The 19,133-nt window shown below is 35.3% G+C and overlaps 1 protein-coding gene across 1 annotated transcript; it reads right to left on the reverse strand.

The window, feature by feature from the left end:
• Positions 1 to 12,103: 12,103 nt before the first annotated feature.
• Positions 12,104 to 13,245, reverse strand: LOC110615991 (transcription factor PRE6). The gene is made up of 2 exons (XM_021758279.2): positions 12,761 to 13,245; positions 12,104 to 12,503 (listed from the first exon to the last, which is right to left on the reverse strand). The coding sequence occupies exons 1-2, from the start codon at positions 12,887 to 12,889 to the stop codon at positions 12,348 to 12,350; spliced, it is 285 nt and encodes a 94-aa protein (XP_021613971.1). The 5' UTR covers positions 12,890 to 13,245; the 3' UTR covers positions 12,104 to 12,347.
• Between the last annotated feature and the right edge of the window lie 5,888 nt (positions 13,246 to 19,133).

Consider the following 19,133-nt stretch of genomic DNA (forward strand, 5'->3'; position numbering starts at 1 on the left):
CCCCGAGGTCGTCCCGGAAATTCAAAGAAAAACAGGATCCCGTAAGATCTCCTAGAAACAAAAACAACCGGCAAGGCTCCGAGGTCGTCCCGGAAATTCAAAGAAAAACAGGATCCCGTAAGATCTCCTGGAAACAAAAACAACCGGCGAGGCCCCGAGGTCGTCCCGGAAATTCAAAGAAAACCAGGATCCCGTAAGATCTCCTGGAAACAAAAACAACCGGCAAGGCCCCGAGGTCGTCCCGGAAATTCAAAGAAAAACAGGATCCCGTAAGATCTCCTGGAAACAAAAACAACCGGCGAGGCCTCGAGGTCGTCCCGGAAATTCAAAGAAAACCAGGATCCCGTAAGATCTCCTGGAAACAAAAACAACCGGCGAGGCCCCGAGGTCGTCCCGGAAATTCAAAGAAAACCAGGATCCCATAAGATCTCCTGGAAACAAAAATAGGTCGGTAAAGGACTTAAGAGCCTCCCGAAATGAAAAATTTCTCCACCGGAACAACTTATAAAATCCAATTCCGACCTCGGAAAGAGAAGAGCCCAGAGCTAAAAAAAAAAAAAAAAAAAAAAAAAAAAGGGGGAGGGGCCGAGCTACAAGCTCGGATAGACTTATATTCTTACAAAACTCAAGGTCGAGCTCTCAGCTCGGACCAATATTCACAAAGGCCCAAGACCGAGCTCTCAGTTCGGATGGACTTATATCCTTAAAGGATCAAGATACGAAGGCCAAAGAGAAAGGCCGAGCTCCCTCCATAGAAGGACTCATAAATGACGATATCCTTAGGAGGATAAAAAGGCTATAATCAAAGCCTCAACCAGTTTATCTGAAACAAATATACGAAGTCACAACGAAGAAAGAAGGACTAAAAGCCAAAAACTGACATGATAGTTGTCATTAAAAAGGTACGAGATTTGATCTCTCAGACTATCAGCTAAGAGCTGAGCTCGCAACTTAAGATTAATTCAGAGCTTCTGAATAAAAATATGAAGTTTATATCACAAATACGAAGAGTAGATATAAATGTCAAGAAATATGAAAACCAAGCAGGAAACTAATATTTCATTAATGACTATTACAATTTATTTCTCCGGCGAGGAAGGAGGATAAATAGTCCTTAAGGGACTTACATCAGTAAGAACACCCTCGCCTGCATTATCTCTATTTACAGCCACCTCCGAAGGAAGCTCGGTGTCCCTTGGGCCAGAGCTCTCAACATTAACAGTAGGGGCAACTTCTGACCCAAGGTGGAGACCGTCTTTCTCAGAATCAGGATCATCCTCCTCCGACTCTATCTCGAATTCCCCTGACGAAGACTCAGCTGGCCGGCCTATGTTCCTCTGAGAATCTCCTCGGGGCAAAGGGAAATCATCCTCCCCGTATAGCACTGACTCGCCATCTGAGTCCACTTCGCGCCTACGAAGCTTGGCCAAAGGAATATCAGGAGCCTGCCTAGCTTCTCTTAAACCGCGATTGTAGCCAGTTACATACATGCGGTAGGCCTTATCAAGGATAGCCTTTTTCATTTCACCAGAAGCTTTATACTCATCAAGATGTTCTTCACAAGCCTCAGCTACAAATTCCTTAAACTCAGAAGAGTCTTTGTAGTCCTGAAGATGAGCTTCACAGGCCTGATCAATTTTAACCTTCAGCTCATCAGACTCCTGATACTCCGCTATATACTGTTCACGCTTCAGCTGAGCCTTCCCTTCGGCATACTTTACCACCTCAAGCAGGGCTAAACATTTACGTTCCAAAGCCCTGACTTCATTTTTCAGCTGTTGTTGGCGAAGGTTGAACTCTTCAGCCGATGAAGACAGATCTTTGATACGTTCAGAACTTGTGCCCAATTCCTGCTCAAGGACCTCCACCCGGGCTAGGGCACTTTCCCTCTGAGCCTTCACCTCATTCAGGTGAGCTTGAAGCCCCTCAAAATCAGCCTTTAAGGCCTCATGTTGGCGCTGGACCTCGGCTTTTTGGCCAACAGCCTCATCCCTCTCCTGAAGGGCCGTTGTCATAGAGGACAGCTGTTTTACAACCTCTACACAACGAGCTTCCACTTCAGCTGCCCTCTCATCAGACTCCTGGAGAACCCTGCGAGTACGAGACAGCTCTGATTCCAGGGATTTTCTATGCTCTGCCGCCTCAACCGCTCTATCCTCAGCTCTTTTCGAGGCCTCCAGCGCAGAATGTAACTCCACCTGGAGAGACTGGATCTGCTCCCGGGCGGCTACCAGGTGGCCCCTCGCATCGCTGGTGGCAGTCAGGTTTTCATCGCGACGCGCTTCTTCGATCCGGCGGTCCACGGACTCCCGGAGAGAGAGGTCACGGGCATTCACCTCCATAACCAGGCCTAACATCTAGTACGGAAGAACAATTGTCAAGAAAAGAAACAAAGCAAACTCAAAGAGAGGTGAAAAGAAAGAATAACTTACCATCAGAAGCATTTCTCCAATCGTAGATCCGAGCTCCTCACGAGAGCGAGATTGGAAGGACACCTGCTCCTTGGTAGAACTGGCCAAGTGACCAGTCAGGGCCAGAAGACAAGGATCCGAAGCCTCTGTTATCCCGCCGAACATCCGCTCCCGGAGAAGTGCGGCAACAGCAGAGGCCGGTGACTCAGAGGAAATGCTTGACAGGTCCAGAATGTTGTCAGTAGGGGACGACGAAGGAACAGAAGAAACACCCTTCCCCTTCCCAATGGTAGAAAGAGGTGGGGAAGGACCCGCAGCAGTCTTGGATTTCTTCCGAGCAGGAGATGGGACAGGCGTTCCAGAAGGGGTCGGACGCTTGCCCCCGGTCTTTGAGGGGACACCCTCAGACCTCTCAGGCTCAGTCCTCACAGGGGCAGGGGCACCTTCACCAGAAACCTCTGGGCTTTGATCCTCTAGGAGGATGATCTCCATCCCTGTCCCAGAGGTCTCCTTGTCTTCAACAGGGGACTTAAACTTCCCCCCTAACACCCCCTCAGTAGAATGGACGGCACCCTGCCCCACTTGTTCAGTAGCTTGGGTCTGCTCCACAATAGCTAGGGAAGTTCCCCCCACGACCTCTGAGGAGGCTGGAACGGATCTAGATCCTTCAGCAGGCGTCGAGGTTGAGCTCGACCCACCATGGCTAGATGGCCGAGCTGATTTGATGCTGCGAGAGCTCGGCTTGGAAGTTCAAGAAGAAGCTTTGACGGGAGGTCGGCTGACCTTCTTGGAGGAAGCGGCCTGAGCCAGCTCTGCAGCAATCTCAGTTACAGAACGCCCATCCCCAAAGGCGTCAAAAATTGCATGCATGTTCTCCCGAGACAGGTCAAAATTCTTGGGGAATTTGATGCCATCCATTCTAACCTCAGAAGCTGCAAGAAACAAGAAGTTATAAAGAGTCAGCATACTTCCTGATATTATGAGCAAAGACGAAACAGAATAGCCGGACAAAGCACTATACCAGTGTCCCGGATATCCCTAAGGTTGGACGCAAACATACACTTCTCGACATCATACTTCCTCTCAACGGAAGTCAGTCGAAGCAGCCCGACCTGCTCAATAAGACTCAATTTGGGCAGATCGTTGCAGCCCGGAAAGATCTCCCCCCACCTTAGGTCCACATCCCACGATCGGCAGGACCCTAGTTTTAACTCCGCCACAAGGAAATTCTCTACCCATCCCTTTATAGAATCCTTGTAGCCCGTAAGAAGAGACAGCCCATTACGGGGGGAAAAGTAATAGAAGTTTTGCTTCGCCCTTACCAAGCGAAAAAAAGTGACAAACAGACAGGCCGTAGGTGCGAAACCCCAACCCAGACAGATAGACTCGAAACAGGACATGAATAAAATGGAATTTGGGGATAACATTCGAGGAGTTACCCCAAAGTATTCAAAGACCTCAACAAAGAAAGGGGTAAAAGGAAGCGGTAGACCAAATTCTCTCTGTTTCAGGAAAAACACTATGCTACGAACCTCTTGGGGATCCACCAAACCAGGAGGGCGAGGGTAAGGAAGAACTATCCTCTCATTTGGAAGAGGTGCTCGAATAAGATACAACGGAGTATCTAAAAGCCTCCGAGAAATGTGATTAGTTATGTTGGAAGGTGTAATATGCGACTCAAGGTCGAAAACATCAGGAAGCTTTGAACTTGCCATGGAAGAACAGGGAAGCGTACCTGAGAACAAGATGGGATGAAAAATCGTACAAGGAGTTGCAGGAAGACAGAGAGCAGACAAGAGCTAGTTCTTCAAAAGACAGAAGGAATTCGAAAAGAAGGGCAATTATGAGGCAGGGCGTTGATCTGAACAGTTTTGTCTTGGAGCGGCGCAATCATTAATTGTTCTCGAAGTTTACCCTCTCAACGGTTAGGTAATAACCGGCGAGACGGTAAAGGGGCAAAAGGATGATCGCTGGGCTTATCTACATCTATCAAGGGCCAAGTATACGATGACAGCCCATCATTTAAAAGCCCATTCGCCATCCACATAATACAGGCCCAACTCATCAGTCAGAGCAACTTAACCTACTACTTTACCATCCCTATGGTAAATGCCGAGGAAACAGAGGGGCAAGTCATGAAAAGACTCAAAAGTACAAGCAAATGGGAGCATGATAAAGGTCAGACTTGCTCATCACTTAAAAAGTTATAAGATTTGATTTATCGTTATTAAACAAAGGATGTGAGATCGGAAAGAGGCGCCAAGAGCACCTCGGAATCATACAGAGCTGAGAGCTTAGAGTTCAACTCATCAGAAGCCGAGCTCGGACAGCATGACTTGAGAGCTCGGCCAGCTAAAGGAAACTCAGAGCTCATTTCCCTAAGCAAAGACAGAACTCTCGGGTCGGTCAGTCCAGCTCGGACAACATGACCTGAGAGCCCGGTCGAATGAAGGAGACTCAAAGCTCAATTCATCGAAGTAAAGACCGAGCTCACAGGTCGGTCAGACAGTCCAGTTCGGAAACTTGAAAGCCCAGTTGGCTAAGTGGATCTGGAGTTCAACTCATCAGAGCTCGCAGATATGGTTAGATCAGCTCGGGAAAAAGCAGGACAGAGCTCAGTTGGTTAAAATTATAAGGCGAGCAATCTAAAGTATTTCACACATGATAAAGGAAGAACAGCTTAAGCATGAGAGCAGAACAAGAACTTCATTAAAAGAAAAGTACATTACAGCACGTTACAAAGGCCTACACTACGGAATGAAAGACTATCCTTAAAGGATTTACATATCCAGATACTTCATCATCTACGATTATCACCTACCCTACTATTCTAGTCTTCAGCTCGGAGGACTTCTCGTAGCTCGGAATGTGAGTTTTTCAGAAAAGGCCAAGATCTGTCCCGCTATTATAGGGGAACTGAACAAGTTGATTCCCATAAGCATTTCTCACTATCCCCCTGGGCAAACGTCCAAATGTGATGCACGGTACATTCGAACAAGCTCAGATATTGTATGCCGGCCGTGCACCACACATGAAAAACATAAGTCTTCGGGCTATGGCCCCAAAGAGATCGCGAAGTACACATTCGAAGAAATCGCTGGAGACCTGACTGAGTGCAGCAGATCCCAGTCTCACGTAATACTGGTACTTCACACCAAAGGGAATAATAATACTGGTACTTCACATCAAAAAGAACAACAAGCTGAGCGCCGGCGCCACTCCCATTTATATCAAAAGAGGACAATAGGGACATCGAGGAAATTCCCTTTTTCTCTGCGGAAAAAGGTGAAGTTAGAGCGAACCCCTCAATAGCCCAGAACTTCTTTGGAGCCTGGGCAACAAGCAGAGGAGGAGGCCGGCCAGACGACCTGGGTAAAGCAGTTTCAGCAGCTTGCCGAATGGCCCCGTCCTTCGACTGCCATACCAGAAGGATCTTCAATGCACCATCCAGACGCCTTAGAGGTAACATCAAATTTTCAAGAATTTTGAACTGACCCATTTTTATTTCAGGAACTGCAAAAAGTTTCAAAACAGTGACAAGTCAGAAACAGTTCTCCCCTAAGATGATAAGAGCAAAATCAAAGCAAACCTCTGGGGCACAAGGCAATCTGCTTGAAGAAGGCGTCGAATAGACCTGCCACAGATAAAACAAGAATTTTTCATTTCAACAGAAGGCTCAAGAATGAAGAAAAGCTGGCGCTGATATATACCCGGAGCCTGAGGACTTAGCACGGGGCAGAACTACACTAGACTCTAAGCTAATGGTGTCAGATTTCTAAAAGATATTCACAGAAAAGGAAAGAAAGGAGATGTCCAGATAATGATGACAAGAAAGTAAAGGCGGCAGAGGACAAGAAGAATAGAGAAAAGACAGAAAGAGGAAAGAGCAGATAGAATTCAGAAACTGTGCAACGACTGAAAGATGAAAGGATGTTATTAAGGCACCTGAACCCGAACAGACGTGATCATAATAGTTCTTGGTATTCACCCCCTCGGCAGTTGGAGCAATAACTGCCGAGAAGGTGAAGGGGCAATTGATGACCGCTGGATTCCTTCACCCCAGACCAGGGGCTTGACCACAGCCCAAGGCCCATGACGTAGAGGCCCACACACCTGATATACAGAACAAGCCTGGCTCATCCAACCCTCAAGGCCGGGCTCGACCCATCTTCTTCACTCAAGCCGGCCTGGCCCACACGAAGCAGGCCCTCTCCACTCAGGCTTAGCGTCTGGCCCAACTCTCGGCCCAGCCCAGGATCCAAAGAAATATTCACCAGACAGCCTGGCAGATCCGCTCGAACGTACGCACGAGGAGAATCAGAGGCCGTTACGCATGGAGCAGGCGGCTGATACCCTAGTACCTCCGAATCCGCATGGCAGAGACGCGTGGCCCAATCCTGGAGAGACCTTTACACGTCACCAGCAAGCAAGACAATGTATAAAAGAGGAGTCCCCTCCTCAGAAAGCTTAAGCCTTATTCAGTAATACAAAATCCTTGTAAAACCCTATTCTATTGGATCTCAGATCATCAGAGAGGTTAATAAGGGTCGACACACTTTGAAAGTTTGTCTGAAAGAATAGAGAAGAGAGAAGAGAGAAGGTCTGAACCCGATGTAACAACTTCCGAAACCACCCTTGACAATGAACCTATAGGGGCTATTCATGTAATTGCAGGAGGACCAAGTGGCAACAAGGGTCTATGAAAGTAGAACATCATAAATATTCAGCTTTTGAGTCAAATCCTAAGTTTTTTAATTTGGTCGAGTTAGATGACCGAATCTTTAATTATTCTTGAAAAGAATATTTGATGTAAAGGAGGACCAAGTGGCAATAAGGTTCATTGAAATTAGAACGTCACAAATATTTAACTTTTGAGTCAAACCCTAAGTTTTTTAATTTAGTCGAGTTAGATGACCGAATCTTTAATTATTCTTGAAAAGAATATTTAGAAATATTTACTATGATGTATTCTTTAATCTCTTTTGATATTTAAGTTAGAACCGATAGACGGATGAAAGCTCAGAGACAAAAAAATACCACAAGGCGGGTATTTGCCAGGCGAGCCACATGATCGGGTGTTAGTTTCGATAAACAAAAGTTTTAAGGCCACAAAGTGGGAATCCATCATGCCATAATCTGGGCGTTAGTCTCGCTAAACAAGACATCTTATATCAGGCCACAAGGTGGGAATCTATCAGGTCATAATCTGGGTGTTAGTCTCGCTAAATAAAGCATTTTATACCAAACCACAAGGTGGAAATCCATCATACTATAATTCGAGTGTTAATCCTTTAGCGATTTTTTAAGAGATTATTTAAGTTTTATTTGGCTATGGTCAGACGAGGGTTATGATCGAGTACCGAACATTTATGGGCGACTCGAGGAATATGGGCGGGAGCACGCAAAGTGACGTGAGCATGGATGGCTAATCTAAATAGGCCACATGCCCTAGATCCTGAAAACAAGTGTCACTTTCGAATCTAAATAATCAAAAATCAATGGAAAGACTTCGGATATTGTACAATAATCACCCAAGGCAGGCCACTAGCTATCACCATAAGACAGGGCCACATAGCAAGATTCTATCCGAATAAAAGAAGACTTGGACACCGTGGCATCCAGTTTTTCACCAAAACTCGCCCTATTCAAGAAAGATCGAGTCTTTACATAAAATTACCGTTAATTAATATCATATAGCAGATACCCATTACACTTGTAATCGCATGATCATTGATCATCAGTTGGCGAGATCTCTTATTGATTGGCCGGCCACATCATTGCCGGATTTTTCAGATAATGTTATAATTAACTTTATTTTTTTACAGTATAAAAACTAATAATTACAAAGACAAAGGTACGATTTTTACACAACTACTTTTCAGTTCTAAGCAATTTCTTATACTCGCATCATTCTTCAGTTTACTAACTTGAGTATCGGAGTAATCGCTGTAGGCATCAAACCACCTTACATTTTTCTTCTTACAAAATTGACCAATTACAGCACAATTTAGCTCTATTTGAGCCACATCATTAACTTTGTTTCAACAACATATTGATTTTAAAATTTTTATTTTGAACTTATCATAATTTATAATAAAATTATTATTATTTATTTCTCAATTAGCAATAGTACGGTGTATATATCTTGGTTTAAGATAGAATCATTAGTTTTAAGGGTAATTTTAGTTTCTAATTTGATATTAAGCCAAGCTTGTAATTGATAAATGGTTGATGAACGAATATTTGAAAGATTATGACCAAACATTGGCTTTACTTTAATTGTTAGAATTAATAGTTATTTATATTTTCTATAAACAACCACCACAATATTAATAATACAGATAAATTACATATTTACCCTTTATAATTTTATTATAAAAAAAAACTCTTTATAGCACCTTAATTTTTAAAAAATTTTATAAAACATGTTAATAATTTAAAAATCAAATTAACATAATCTGGCAATCTTAATACAAGGTTTATCATTATTAATAGATAATAATATAATATTACATAATGTATAAAATTTACAATATGGAAACATCTTATATTTTTTATATCTAAAAAATTTTTGTCCTAAATTCAGCTTAAATCATGAATGCTTCAGAAAATTTGTACAATTGAGTTTGATCACAAAATAACCTTAATTTCAAGTTTAGATAATTCAAATATTTCGTGGTAACATCTTAAAATTTAAAGTGTCATGATAATTTTTTTTGATAAAATTACAAGGTATAAAGATGTGATTAATATAAATTATATCACGCCTACAATATGATGATATTTCAATGAAGTCTCATTAGTTCGTCGCTTGATAACATAGTTATGACTCGAGTTTTATCAGGTGATCGATTGAGTCAAGGTGATAACATGTCCATTACTTATTCGATACTTTTGACTTGGCAAAGTGATCAATTTGATTATTTAATATATTTTTTAATTATTTTTTTATTAGTTAAAATTAAAGAATTTGATTATTTTTAATTTAAAAAATTTTTATTTAAAAAAATTACATCTTCATATGATTTATAAAAATTCATAAAAGGAAGGCTAAGCGCTTCATCTTTGGCTCATATTCTGATCTCTTTTGTGAATGGAAGTCTCTTATTCATGGCCGTTTTCAGTCTGAATTCCGGTTAATCTTCCTTCTCACTCTAATCTGGTCACTTTGGTTAGCTAAACGACAAGGACATTTTTGTTTTTGACGAGAAAACGACAAGGACTTCAACAATAAAGACCTGCATACTGCCTCATTATGCGGCTTGATCTTGTTTCAACTCTCTCATTGGATGAAGCCCAGTTCAGAGCTACTGCTAAAGCTTTATCAAATTTTCCTTGATTTAAGGGCTACTAGTAATCTAGTATCAGCTCTATTTTTTTTTATTTTAAATAATCTAAGCATTACACATGACGCTTATTTTTTAAAAAATTTGATTTTTTCTAAATTTAAATAATTTAATCTATATTTTCTATTAATTCTTTTAAATAGATTTACAATGAAAATAAAAAAAAGTTTATAATAATAATAAGAGAATAAAAAAATTATCTTTATGAATATGTTCAAAAGAAAAGAAAATTTTAAATACAGACAAAATTAGGAGCACTAAAATTCTTGAGTTTGGCTTTGTTAGAAAGAAAATGAAACATAGTGGAGTATTAGTCAATTGTTACTGAACAAAAAAAAGTGGGAAGAATAGTTGTTTAGACAAAAATTTACATAAGTTTTGCTTACCGGCTATCGCATGGCATAGTAATTGGCAGCATATATTGTATATTTTTTAAAAAAGAGATATTTACAATTTAATTTTTTAGTATAACCATTATATATAAATTAATTTTTATATTTTAAAAAATTAATTAAAATATTTTTATTTTATATTTCATTAACGAAATAGTCTATCTATCCATTTTTAAATTATTTTTTTATTAAAATTTTAGTAAAATGAGAAAAAAAAAATTTTAATCCTAAATTACCCTCACCCTTTGACTTATAATAAAATCTCTAATTCTCAAATTCTTTTTTCAAAACTTTCTCATAACTTTTTTTCTGAAATAAGATAATAGTATATATTATTGCTTTTCTGGTAAATTCAATAATGGCGATCTCTGCGTCCTTCAAATATGAGGGGTAAATTATTTTTCAATTTAATCCAAAAAGGAGAAAGATAATGAAAAAGAAGAAGAGAAGAAAAATTAATTAAATAATAAAAATAATTTAATCTTTTGATATATTTTGAATGGTGAAAATAAATATAATTGGATAGAAAGATTATTTTATTGATAAAAATAAAATATAATAACGTTTTAATAAATTTTTAAAAATATAAAAATTAACTTGACAATAATCAAGAAAATAAATAATAAATCTCTCTTAAAAAATTATATGAATTACGATTAATCTTAAAAAATTGATCGAATCTAAATTAATATCAAAAAGTAACTCATAACAAAATAATTAGAGTCATTTTTTAAGGAAATTATTTGAATTATGATTAAGCTATTTTAAGAAATTTATCAAAGTCTAAGTGATTTATCTCAAAACTAACACAAAATGGAGGAATCACATTACCCTATAACCTATAACGTGTGAATATTACTAAATTTTGTGACATTCTCATCACAAATTTGATTATATTATATTTATCTAGAATTTTAGTGTTTAATGTGAACTCGGCTTATAAATAATTTTTTACTCACTATATCAATTATAATTCTCCAATAAAAAATAATCTAAATAATTTTTAAATTTATTTTTCACTTAAATAAAATAAATTAACTAAAAATTTGAAAGATTATATTTTTTTTTTATCAGCCCTACAACATCATTAAAACACTCTTAAGCTTATATTAGAGATCCATCAGAGGAAAACTATACGAGGGTAATGAAAAGGACAGGCTAACAAATTTTAACCAACAACTTTAAAATTAAAACACTGCGCAAACTCTTAAATTTCACTGATATTTGCAACTTTCTCATCAACCAAACACTCAAACTCTCCCGATATGTGGTCAGAAATCGCTCAGTATCAGTCTTTTAGCACTGATACATGCTCTTATAATAACTTTGACAACTCTCTGCCTCACAAGCGCATCTCAAAAACGTCATTAATTTATCATACAAAGCTCTGTGTTTGTATAACAATTATTTTCTTGTGCTTCTAGTTTTGCTTCTTGTTTTCCTCTGCGTCCGCTTGAGTATGGCATTTCAGAAACTGAACAAAGTGTTGGCTACGTAGAGCTCTACTCTGAACCCGTTAATATCCAAAGAAATTGTAGAAATATCAAAGCTTTGAATCGAAAAGGAAACGATAAGCGAAAGGACAAAATTGGAATTTGCTAAAAAAAAAAGAGATTAAGGTTGTCATTGATTTCTTGCAAAAGTCACGTGTTATCGACTGTCAACTTCAAAGATATATAGACCATTTTGGGTCCACTTCCTGAGATCATGATTAAAGAGAGGTTTCTTCTCTAACTGAGATTTATTAAAGAATATCAATCTTGATTTAACATGTAAATTAGGATTAAAATATTAGCAGCTGCTTATGCTTCGAAACTTTAATTAACATGCACTATCCCATGGTATCCTAGGTTGGCTGTAATCTACTCATTGAGATTTAGATGGATATTTTTCTGAATTTATTAATAAAATTTCTGAGTTGAGCAACTGGAACAATAATGAAACCAGATAGAAATTGGGTTTAATTCCTACGTGCAAAATGCTTCAGAGAAATGCATGTAGGAGTCGTCTCTTATTAATATGGGCTAATAATATTAATATTACTACAAGTCTTCGAAAAGGGTTCTCATAAAAATGGAGCTAGCTACAGGAAGCCCACATCAACCCTTGTCCTGGCCTAGCGACCAAAACCCTAGATATACATTTATATATAGTAGAATTAAAAAAGGAGAAATGGGAACAAAGCTGCATATCGTTCTTTAGTCCATCAGCAAACTCCTAATTATGGCTGCCTGAGCACTGTCGGAGTCCGTCGAAGCCAAAAGCTCAGACAAACGGTCGCTAAGATCATCCACTTCTCTGTGCAAGTTTCTTATATAGTTGCAAGTCTCCTGCAGCACCTTTGAAGCCGAAACCTGCAGTGTTTAAATTAGCAAAAACTTTATTAATCAGATGATTTACTTAAGCAAAAGCAATGTGCTAGGGAACAACTGAGTCCCACACCTCCAAGTTGTTGTAGCAAGAAGCACCACATGAGGCTGTGAGTTTATTTATAAATGACATTATCTCCTTCAATGAATGAAGGCCACACAAATTTTTGAGTCCATGTGCAGACAGAGAGAGAAGAAAAGAAATTAAGAGACAACGAAACTATAGCTGGCTTGGTAGATACCTTGTCGGAGCGCCTACTGCGAATCTCAGGGATAAGTTGTTGCAACTTAGAAACAAGATCAATGATCTGTTCATCAGTGATCCTAGAAACACCTGAAGACTGCCTGGAACGAGATCTTCTGCTAGACATTATTGAATTAATGCAACGTAACGCTATGTAACTGTCAGAAACTAAGTAGCCAAGTAATTATAGAGAGGTATCTTGAGAGGTAGACAAATGGGGAAGTTGAGAATAAGAGAAGAGGTTTTAGGACAAGCTATGAACCTAGAAGAGGAAATTCTATATATAGACACAGGAAGTAGCGGTGCTGGAGGTGAAGAAGACAAAGTGCATGGGACTGGAGAAGTTAATAAATCTGCTTTTTAAAGGGAAATACAAAGAGAGAGAGAGAGAGAGGAATCAGAGTAGTAGAGATTCGCCATACTGTGTTTCTATCTGTGTCCCCAAAATGAGGTAACAGAGTTGAAGTGGCTTAAGGGCTTAAGAGAAATATGCTTATTAATCAGCCAAAGACGCGGGCCTCTCTGTGTCAGTCTCAGCACGCAAGCCCACGTTATCTTACTATTTCTTGTCATTTGAATAATAATAATTTAATTCATAATAATGTTTATAATATCAACAACCCAATTCTGCCCTCAGAAAACATCACTAACTTAAAAAAAAGTAAATAATTAGAGAGCTAATGTACGTAAGAGCTCTCTCGTCGGAGGAGGGGAAGGTGCGTGCATGACATTGTTGACCAAGTGGATAAATAAAAAAATAATAAAAAAAAAACACAAGCTCTTTCCTGGTACATTTTGGGTGACGACATGGGCAGGACACAGCACGTGTCGTCTTGTAGCTCTGCAATACACCGAAACCGATTCAGAGGTGGTCTTAGTTTGACTAGTTTTGTAATAATTTCTATCAATTTTTTTAGTAGTCTAACATTAAACAGTCCCTAAATTTAAAAAAAACACACCTTTTGGGGCATAGAATCTCCCATGAGTTTTTCTTTTCATTGTTTGTTTCTTTTATATATCCTCTCCTCTCCTCTCCTCCTGTAGCCTGGCTTGAAAAAAAAAAGGGTTTTGTTTTACTTGCAAAGATACTGTTAATTAATAATAATTAAGGGTGTTAATCTCTTGATAATGTAAACTAAATGTCGGTACATGTGAAAGGGGAAAATATTTAATCAAATACTTATGTTTTTGTAATTTTTTCCGGCGAGATTCCTGGTCTAGAAGTCAGTTTGTCGGCATAATAACAACTTGGAAATTGGACCGTAGAATAAAACAGTATGCTCTCTCTCTTTTATTATATTTATAATTTATATAAATAAGGAAATTAAAGCAAGGGCTCTGATCAATGGCATGAGTCATGGAAATTGTGGGGAGCATGCAAAATGATGATCAGGAGTGGGAAATTAATGTGGGTCAATTCAGGATTTTTCACCCTAATTTTTAGGGATGACAGTATCGGATCAGATATTTTTGAGTATTCGATAATAACGAATCTGATATTTTTAAGTATTCGATTTGATCGAATCCTAATAAAATAGATTTAAATAGTTATAATCAAATTTGAAATAAGTTCAAATTTTAAAAAAATAATACTCAAATTCAAATCAAATTTAGATTTTATATATAGGATATCCATTATTCAATTCATTTATATAAATAATTAATTTAATATAAAAAATATATTTTATAATAATATTTATATGTTTTATATATTTTTATTTAAAAATTACAATTTAAATATTTTTTAAAAATATTAAATTTTTTAAATGAAAATTATTAATAAAAAATATTTTTTATATAAATTATTAATTAAAATATATAAAACTAAATGGTTTCGAGTTTTATTCGAGTAATATAATAATGGAGTTGAACGAATTTGAATAATTTAAATTAATTTTTAATCGAATTCGAAACAAATTTGAATAATTTAAATTAATTTTTCATTTGATTCTAAATAAATTTAAATATTACTAATATAATTTGAATTTGAATTTAAATAATTTAATTTTCACAGTAGCCGTTATCATTTCTGCTAACTTCCTCAAGAAATCAAGACTTTAATTAGCTTTGAAATGAGTTCGTAAGTCATGCGCTCTCTCTTCCAAGTCTTTGATCTGCTGCGGATTCTATGCATGCCTGCTCTCTGACGAGCTCAATCTTATTATTACATTATAAAAAACATTTATTCTATGGAAAGTGTAAATACATGTGAGTTTAATTTATTTTTTACACTAGGAAATAGACTAATTAAAATTTACTATTAATACATTGAAACGATTCGCCTGCACACGCAAGCCAGCATGAATAACATGGAAAAAGATTTCAAGCATATGAACAGCTCTACTCACCATGCAAGTCTTGGCTACAGGCCTTTTTCCTTAAAACTTGTATAGAAGTCGTAGCTTGACTGTGCGTGCATGCTGTAAATTTTTTCCAACCAAATTCTGTGTAACACAAAGCAGAACACTGTCTCATAACCTCTTTTGGAAATTGTGGATGATGCATTAACATGTCATGTCTAGATTACTTGCCTTGCCTGCTCGCTCTTGCCATAAAAAATGGTGTCTAGATGCATTATCCATCTCCCCCAAGCTGGATTAGTTAATAGTTAGACCAAACAACTACTTTCTCCATTTCAATGGAATACGAAACGGATTTAATTGATCATCTTCAATCGGCTCACAGTTAGCTAAATCAATATTTTTGAAGAATATTATTCAATGAAGATATTGTATTTTGAATTAGTGTGATACTTGTCATGATCAATACTCAAAATTAAATTAATATTTTACATAGAAAACTTATATTAAATAAAATTTTCATATCTTAAAATGCATTTAAAAGTGATAATCTAAGACAAAAAGGATAATTATAATTTGAAATTGATAGCAAATTAGCCAAAATTTAAATTTGATTTGAAAAATTTAAACTTTATCCTTCTATATTTATAATTATAATAATTAAATACCTCAAAATTTAAGAGACGACGATCCCTTTAATGGTTTTAAGTCAGCCATAAGCGTAAATTCATATTAGTCGAATTAGTAAATTTTTTTTTTAATTAGAATTTTTAAATTTAAGTCTTGAATATAGATATTTTTAAAATTAAAAAGAAAAATATTTATTTAATATGATTAATTCTGTATAATTTTAGATTAGCTGAGTTAATGAATTTTGGATATCAATGTATATAAAAATAATAATAATTGAGTTGTATCTGAGAAATTTGGGTAATGAGCTGACTATACTATGGTACAATTTGTGAATTAAAGAAATCATTAGATTCTCTTTAAATGTGGACTTAATGGAATTTTAGAATACTTTTAGTGTTGTAGTTAAGGTTTATATATATATATTTAAGAAATTATTCCATCCAACATATTTTCTTAGAACCCATAATAGCGATATATACTAAATGTCTTGTCCAAATTAAAAAAATTATTTTGATTAATCTTGAAAAATATAATTAAAATATAATTTAATATTTTTAAATCAGGAAACGTCATCTTGATTGCAAGTGTAACTAACCCTACAAAGGGTAGGGCAGAAAAAAATATAATAATTTATAAGATTTAAATATAAAGTATCACGTGGAAATTCTAGCAAATGTGGTTATTAATTTTAAAGAAGAGTTAAATGGGTCATGATCTCGTGACTCACAAGCATATGCACAAACACGTTGAGAGAGAGCTGTAAATGTACTTGCTTTCTTATTCTTTTGTTGCATTAATTCCACTGGACAGCATATTCTAACATGCACACCTAATTTTTAATATTATTCATCTTCAAATCTTATTTTCTCCTAATAAATATACTTATAAATACATAAATTTATACTATTTATAATATATGTTGTAGGCTAATATCCAGAAAATAAGATTTATGGTTGGTGTATAAGTTTAACCGGAAAAAAAAATTTTATTTATTTTCCTTTTGTAGCAACGTCTAACCGTCTTTTTGTTATATTATCACTTGTCTCTATTACCTAGATCTGTATATACGGACGCGTCAGAATATTCCTACATATCAGACCGCCATTTAATTTTTCCCGACGCACGTGCTATTAAAACTTTAAAATGATTAAACTAGTTATTTTTCCTCGTGATACATCATCGGGCTGAATTTTTCATGAGTAGGCCCGCAGATAGTTAGGTTGGTCCGCCTCTCTTCGCAGAACTGGATCACGCAATGTTGAGACAGTCATATCCTTTTATAGGGCTAGACCTCATTCCTGACGAGAGAAATTCAGCGGTCATTATATGCGATCAAATTATATCTCTATTTTGATTTACATGACAAAACGGTTTAATATTCTACTCTTATACTTCCTTCTTATTATAATATGAGTTCTATATAATTTTATTAGAAAATAATCCAATTGCTTATATTTTAAAATTATACTAAATTGGGTCAGATAAATTTTTCTTTAATAATAATTAAAATTAAATTATTGGAAGACATCAATCTGCTTGTTATTTATTTCCTCCCATATATTAGCATAATTTCAATCCCTAACGTTATATTTAAACTAATCGCAATATTCGATTCAAATTAAAAAAATTGACTGAACTGAATTAATTTAAAAATTCAGTTCGATTTTTTATTTATTTCGATTTGGTTCAATTTTTAATTTTAAAAATTTTAATTATTTTAATTCGATTCAATTTTGATAAAAAAATAAAAAAAATTGAACCGAACTGATTAGTGATAATAATATATTATTTTCAATAATAAAGAGAGATTATATTATATTAAAATTAAAATATTTTAATTAAATTTTAACATATTAAAAATAAAATGTAAAAAATAAAAAATTTATTAAAAATTTAAACCGATCAAATCAAATTGAATCGGATCAAATCAAATCGATTTAATTTAATTTGATTTCTAATCAAAATCAATTTAATTTAATTTTTATAAATATTAAAATTTTAATTTTTAATTTATTTAATTCATTTTAATTTAAAACTGAACCGAAGAATTACTCACCCTCTCATCATTCATATGAGAAAAATAAAAATTCCTTAAACTTGAGGAACTGAAACGATGTATAGAATGGGTTCGAAGAATGAAGATATAAATGAAAGAACGAGTCCAAAAAGTTAATTTTTTTTATATATACATTTTAAAAAAAATCCTTGGATACCCAAAAGCAATCTGCCTTTAGTTGCAAGAACAAAGCCAAAACAAGTCACGTGACAAATTAATATCACAACAATCCATAAGAATGGGCATTTCTGCCGACCCATTTGACGACTTAACACTCTCAGCTACATGCCATTGCCAAATCATCTCAATTTCCCCCTTTGATACCGCTATTCATTTCTCTTTATTTGCCAAATTAAATTCTCTCAATTTAATTTACAAGGTGTGAGTCACGGATCTATTATCCTTTAATTAGATATTTTGAATTTAAATTTAAAAAAAAATATTTTATTATTTTAATAAATATATTCGACACGAATCTAAAAATCAAACAGATATGAAAAATATATAAGAAAGAGATTGAGGTTGTGTTAAATATGGCAATGAATTGAATTTGTCATGTGGGGTTGTTCCCATTTTGCTAATATTTTGAGACAATTTAGAGAGTCTCTCTTGTGATGCATCCTTATTCTGCAACATTTGAAACTTAAGTAGGCCATTTTACCAATTTCTCATGTATTGTCCCGTTCCGTTCTTGTTTTTTTTTTTTTTCAAAAAATTTGTTTCTTCTGAATTTTCAGGGCCCATGTTCATATATATCCAATAAGCATTCATCTTTTTGAGCCATTGATGATAAAATCATTTAATTATTTTATTTTTGGACAACAATGGATACTACCTACATGGGTAGTTACTAATTTTGTAACATCCCACCATCGTGGGATCTGAATCTGATTTCCCACATCCATAAAGAAATAGATGTGGATTGGAGGTATTAATATACTGCCACTCAAAATTATTAAATATTTTAAATTAATTAAAAAATAAGTCTATAAATTATTTACAAAAAATTATAGAGTAATATAATATTTAAGAGTTTATAATTTCAATTTATATATTGTTTTAAATATATTTTATTATTAGTATCTAATAAAATTATCACATCATTTGTTATATATAATCGTCATCTGAAATACAATCATCATGTTATGATATTACGTTAATAAATTTTAGAGTGGAAAAATTTTTAAAGTTGAAAGTTTTTTTTATCATTTTATTTAAAATTAAAATTTATAATAATTAAATTATTTATATTATTATTATATTTATTTTAATTTTATCAATAATTTGAGTATATTAATTTATATTAATTCAATTCTGAATTAATTCACCTCTTAATTTTTTTTTAAATTCACTCTGATTATTATTTTAGTTAAAAAATTACA

The sequence above is a fragment of the Manihot esculenta genome, chromosome 5 (genome assembly GCF_001659605.2).
Source record: "Manihot esculenta cultivar AM560-2 chromosome 5, M.esculenta_v8, whole genome shotgun sequence".
Classification (NCBI taxonomy): Eukaryota; Viridiplantae; Streptophyta; class Magnoliopsida; order Malpighiales; family Euphorbiaceae; genus Manihot; species Manihot esculenta.

Excerpts from the sequence above, each read along its gene's own strand:
- LOC110615991 (XM_021758279.2), bottom strand. The coding sequence starts at position 12,889 with ATGTCTAGCAGAAGATCTCGTTCCAGGCAGTCTTCAGGTGTTTCTAGG. Across the intron at positions 12,504-12,760 it reads GCAGTAGGCGCTCCGACAAG|GTTTCGGCTTCAAAGGTGCT; the intron begins GTATCTACCAAG and ends TAAACACTGCAG.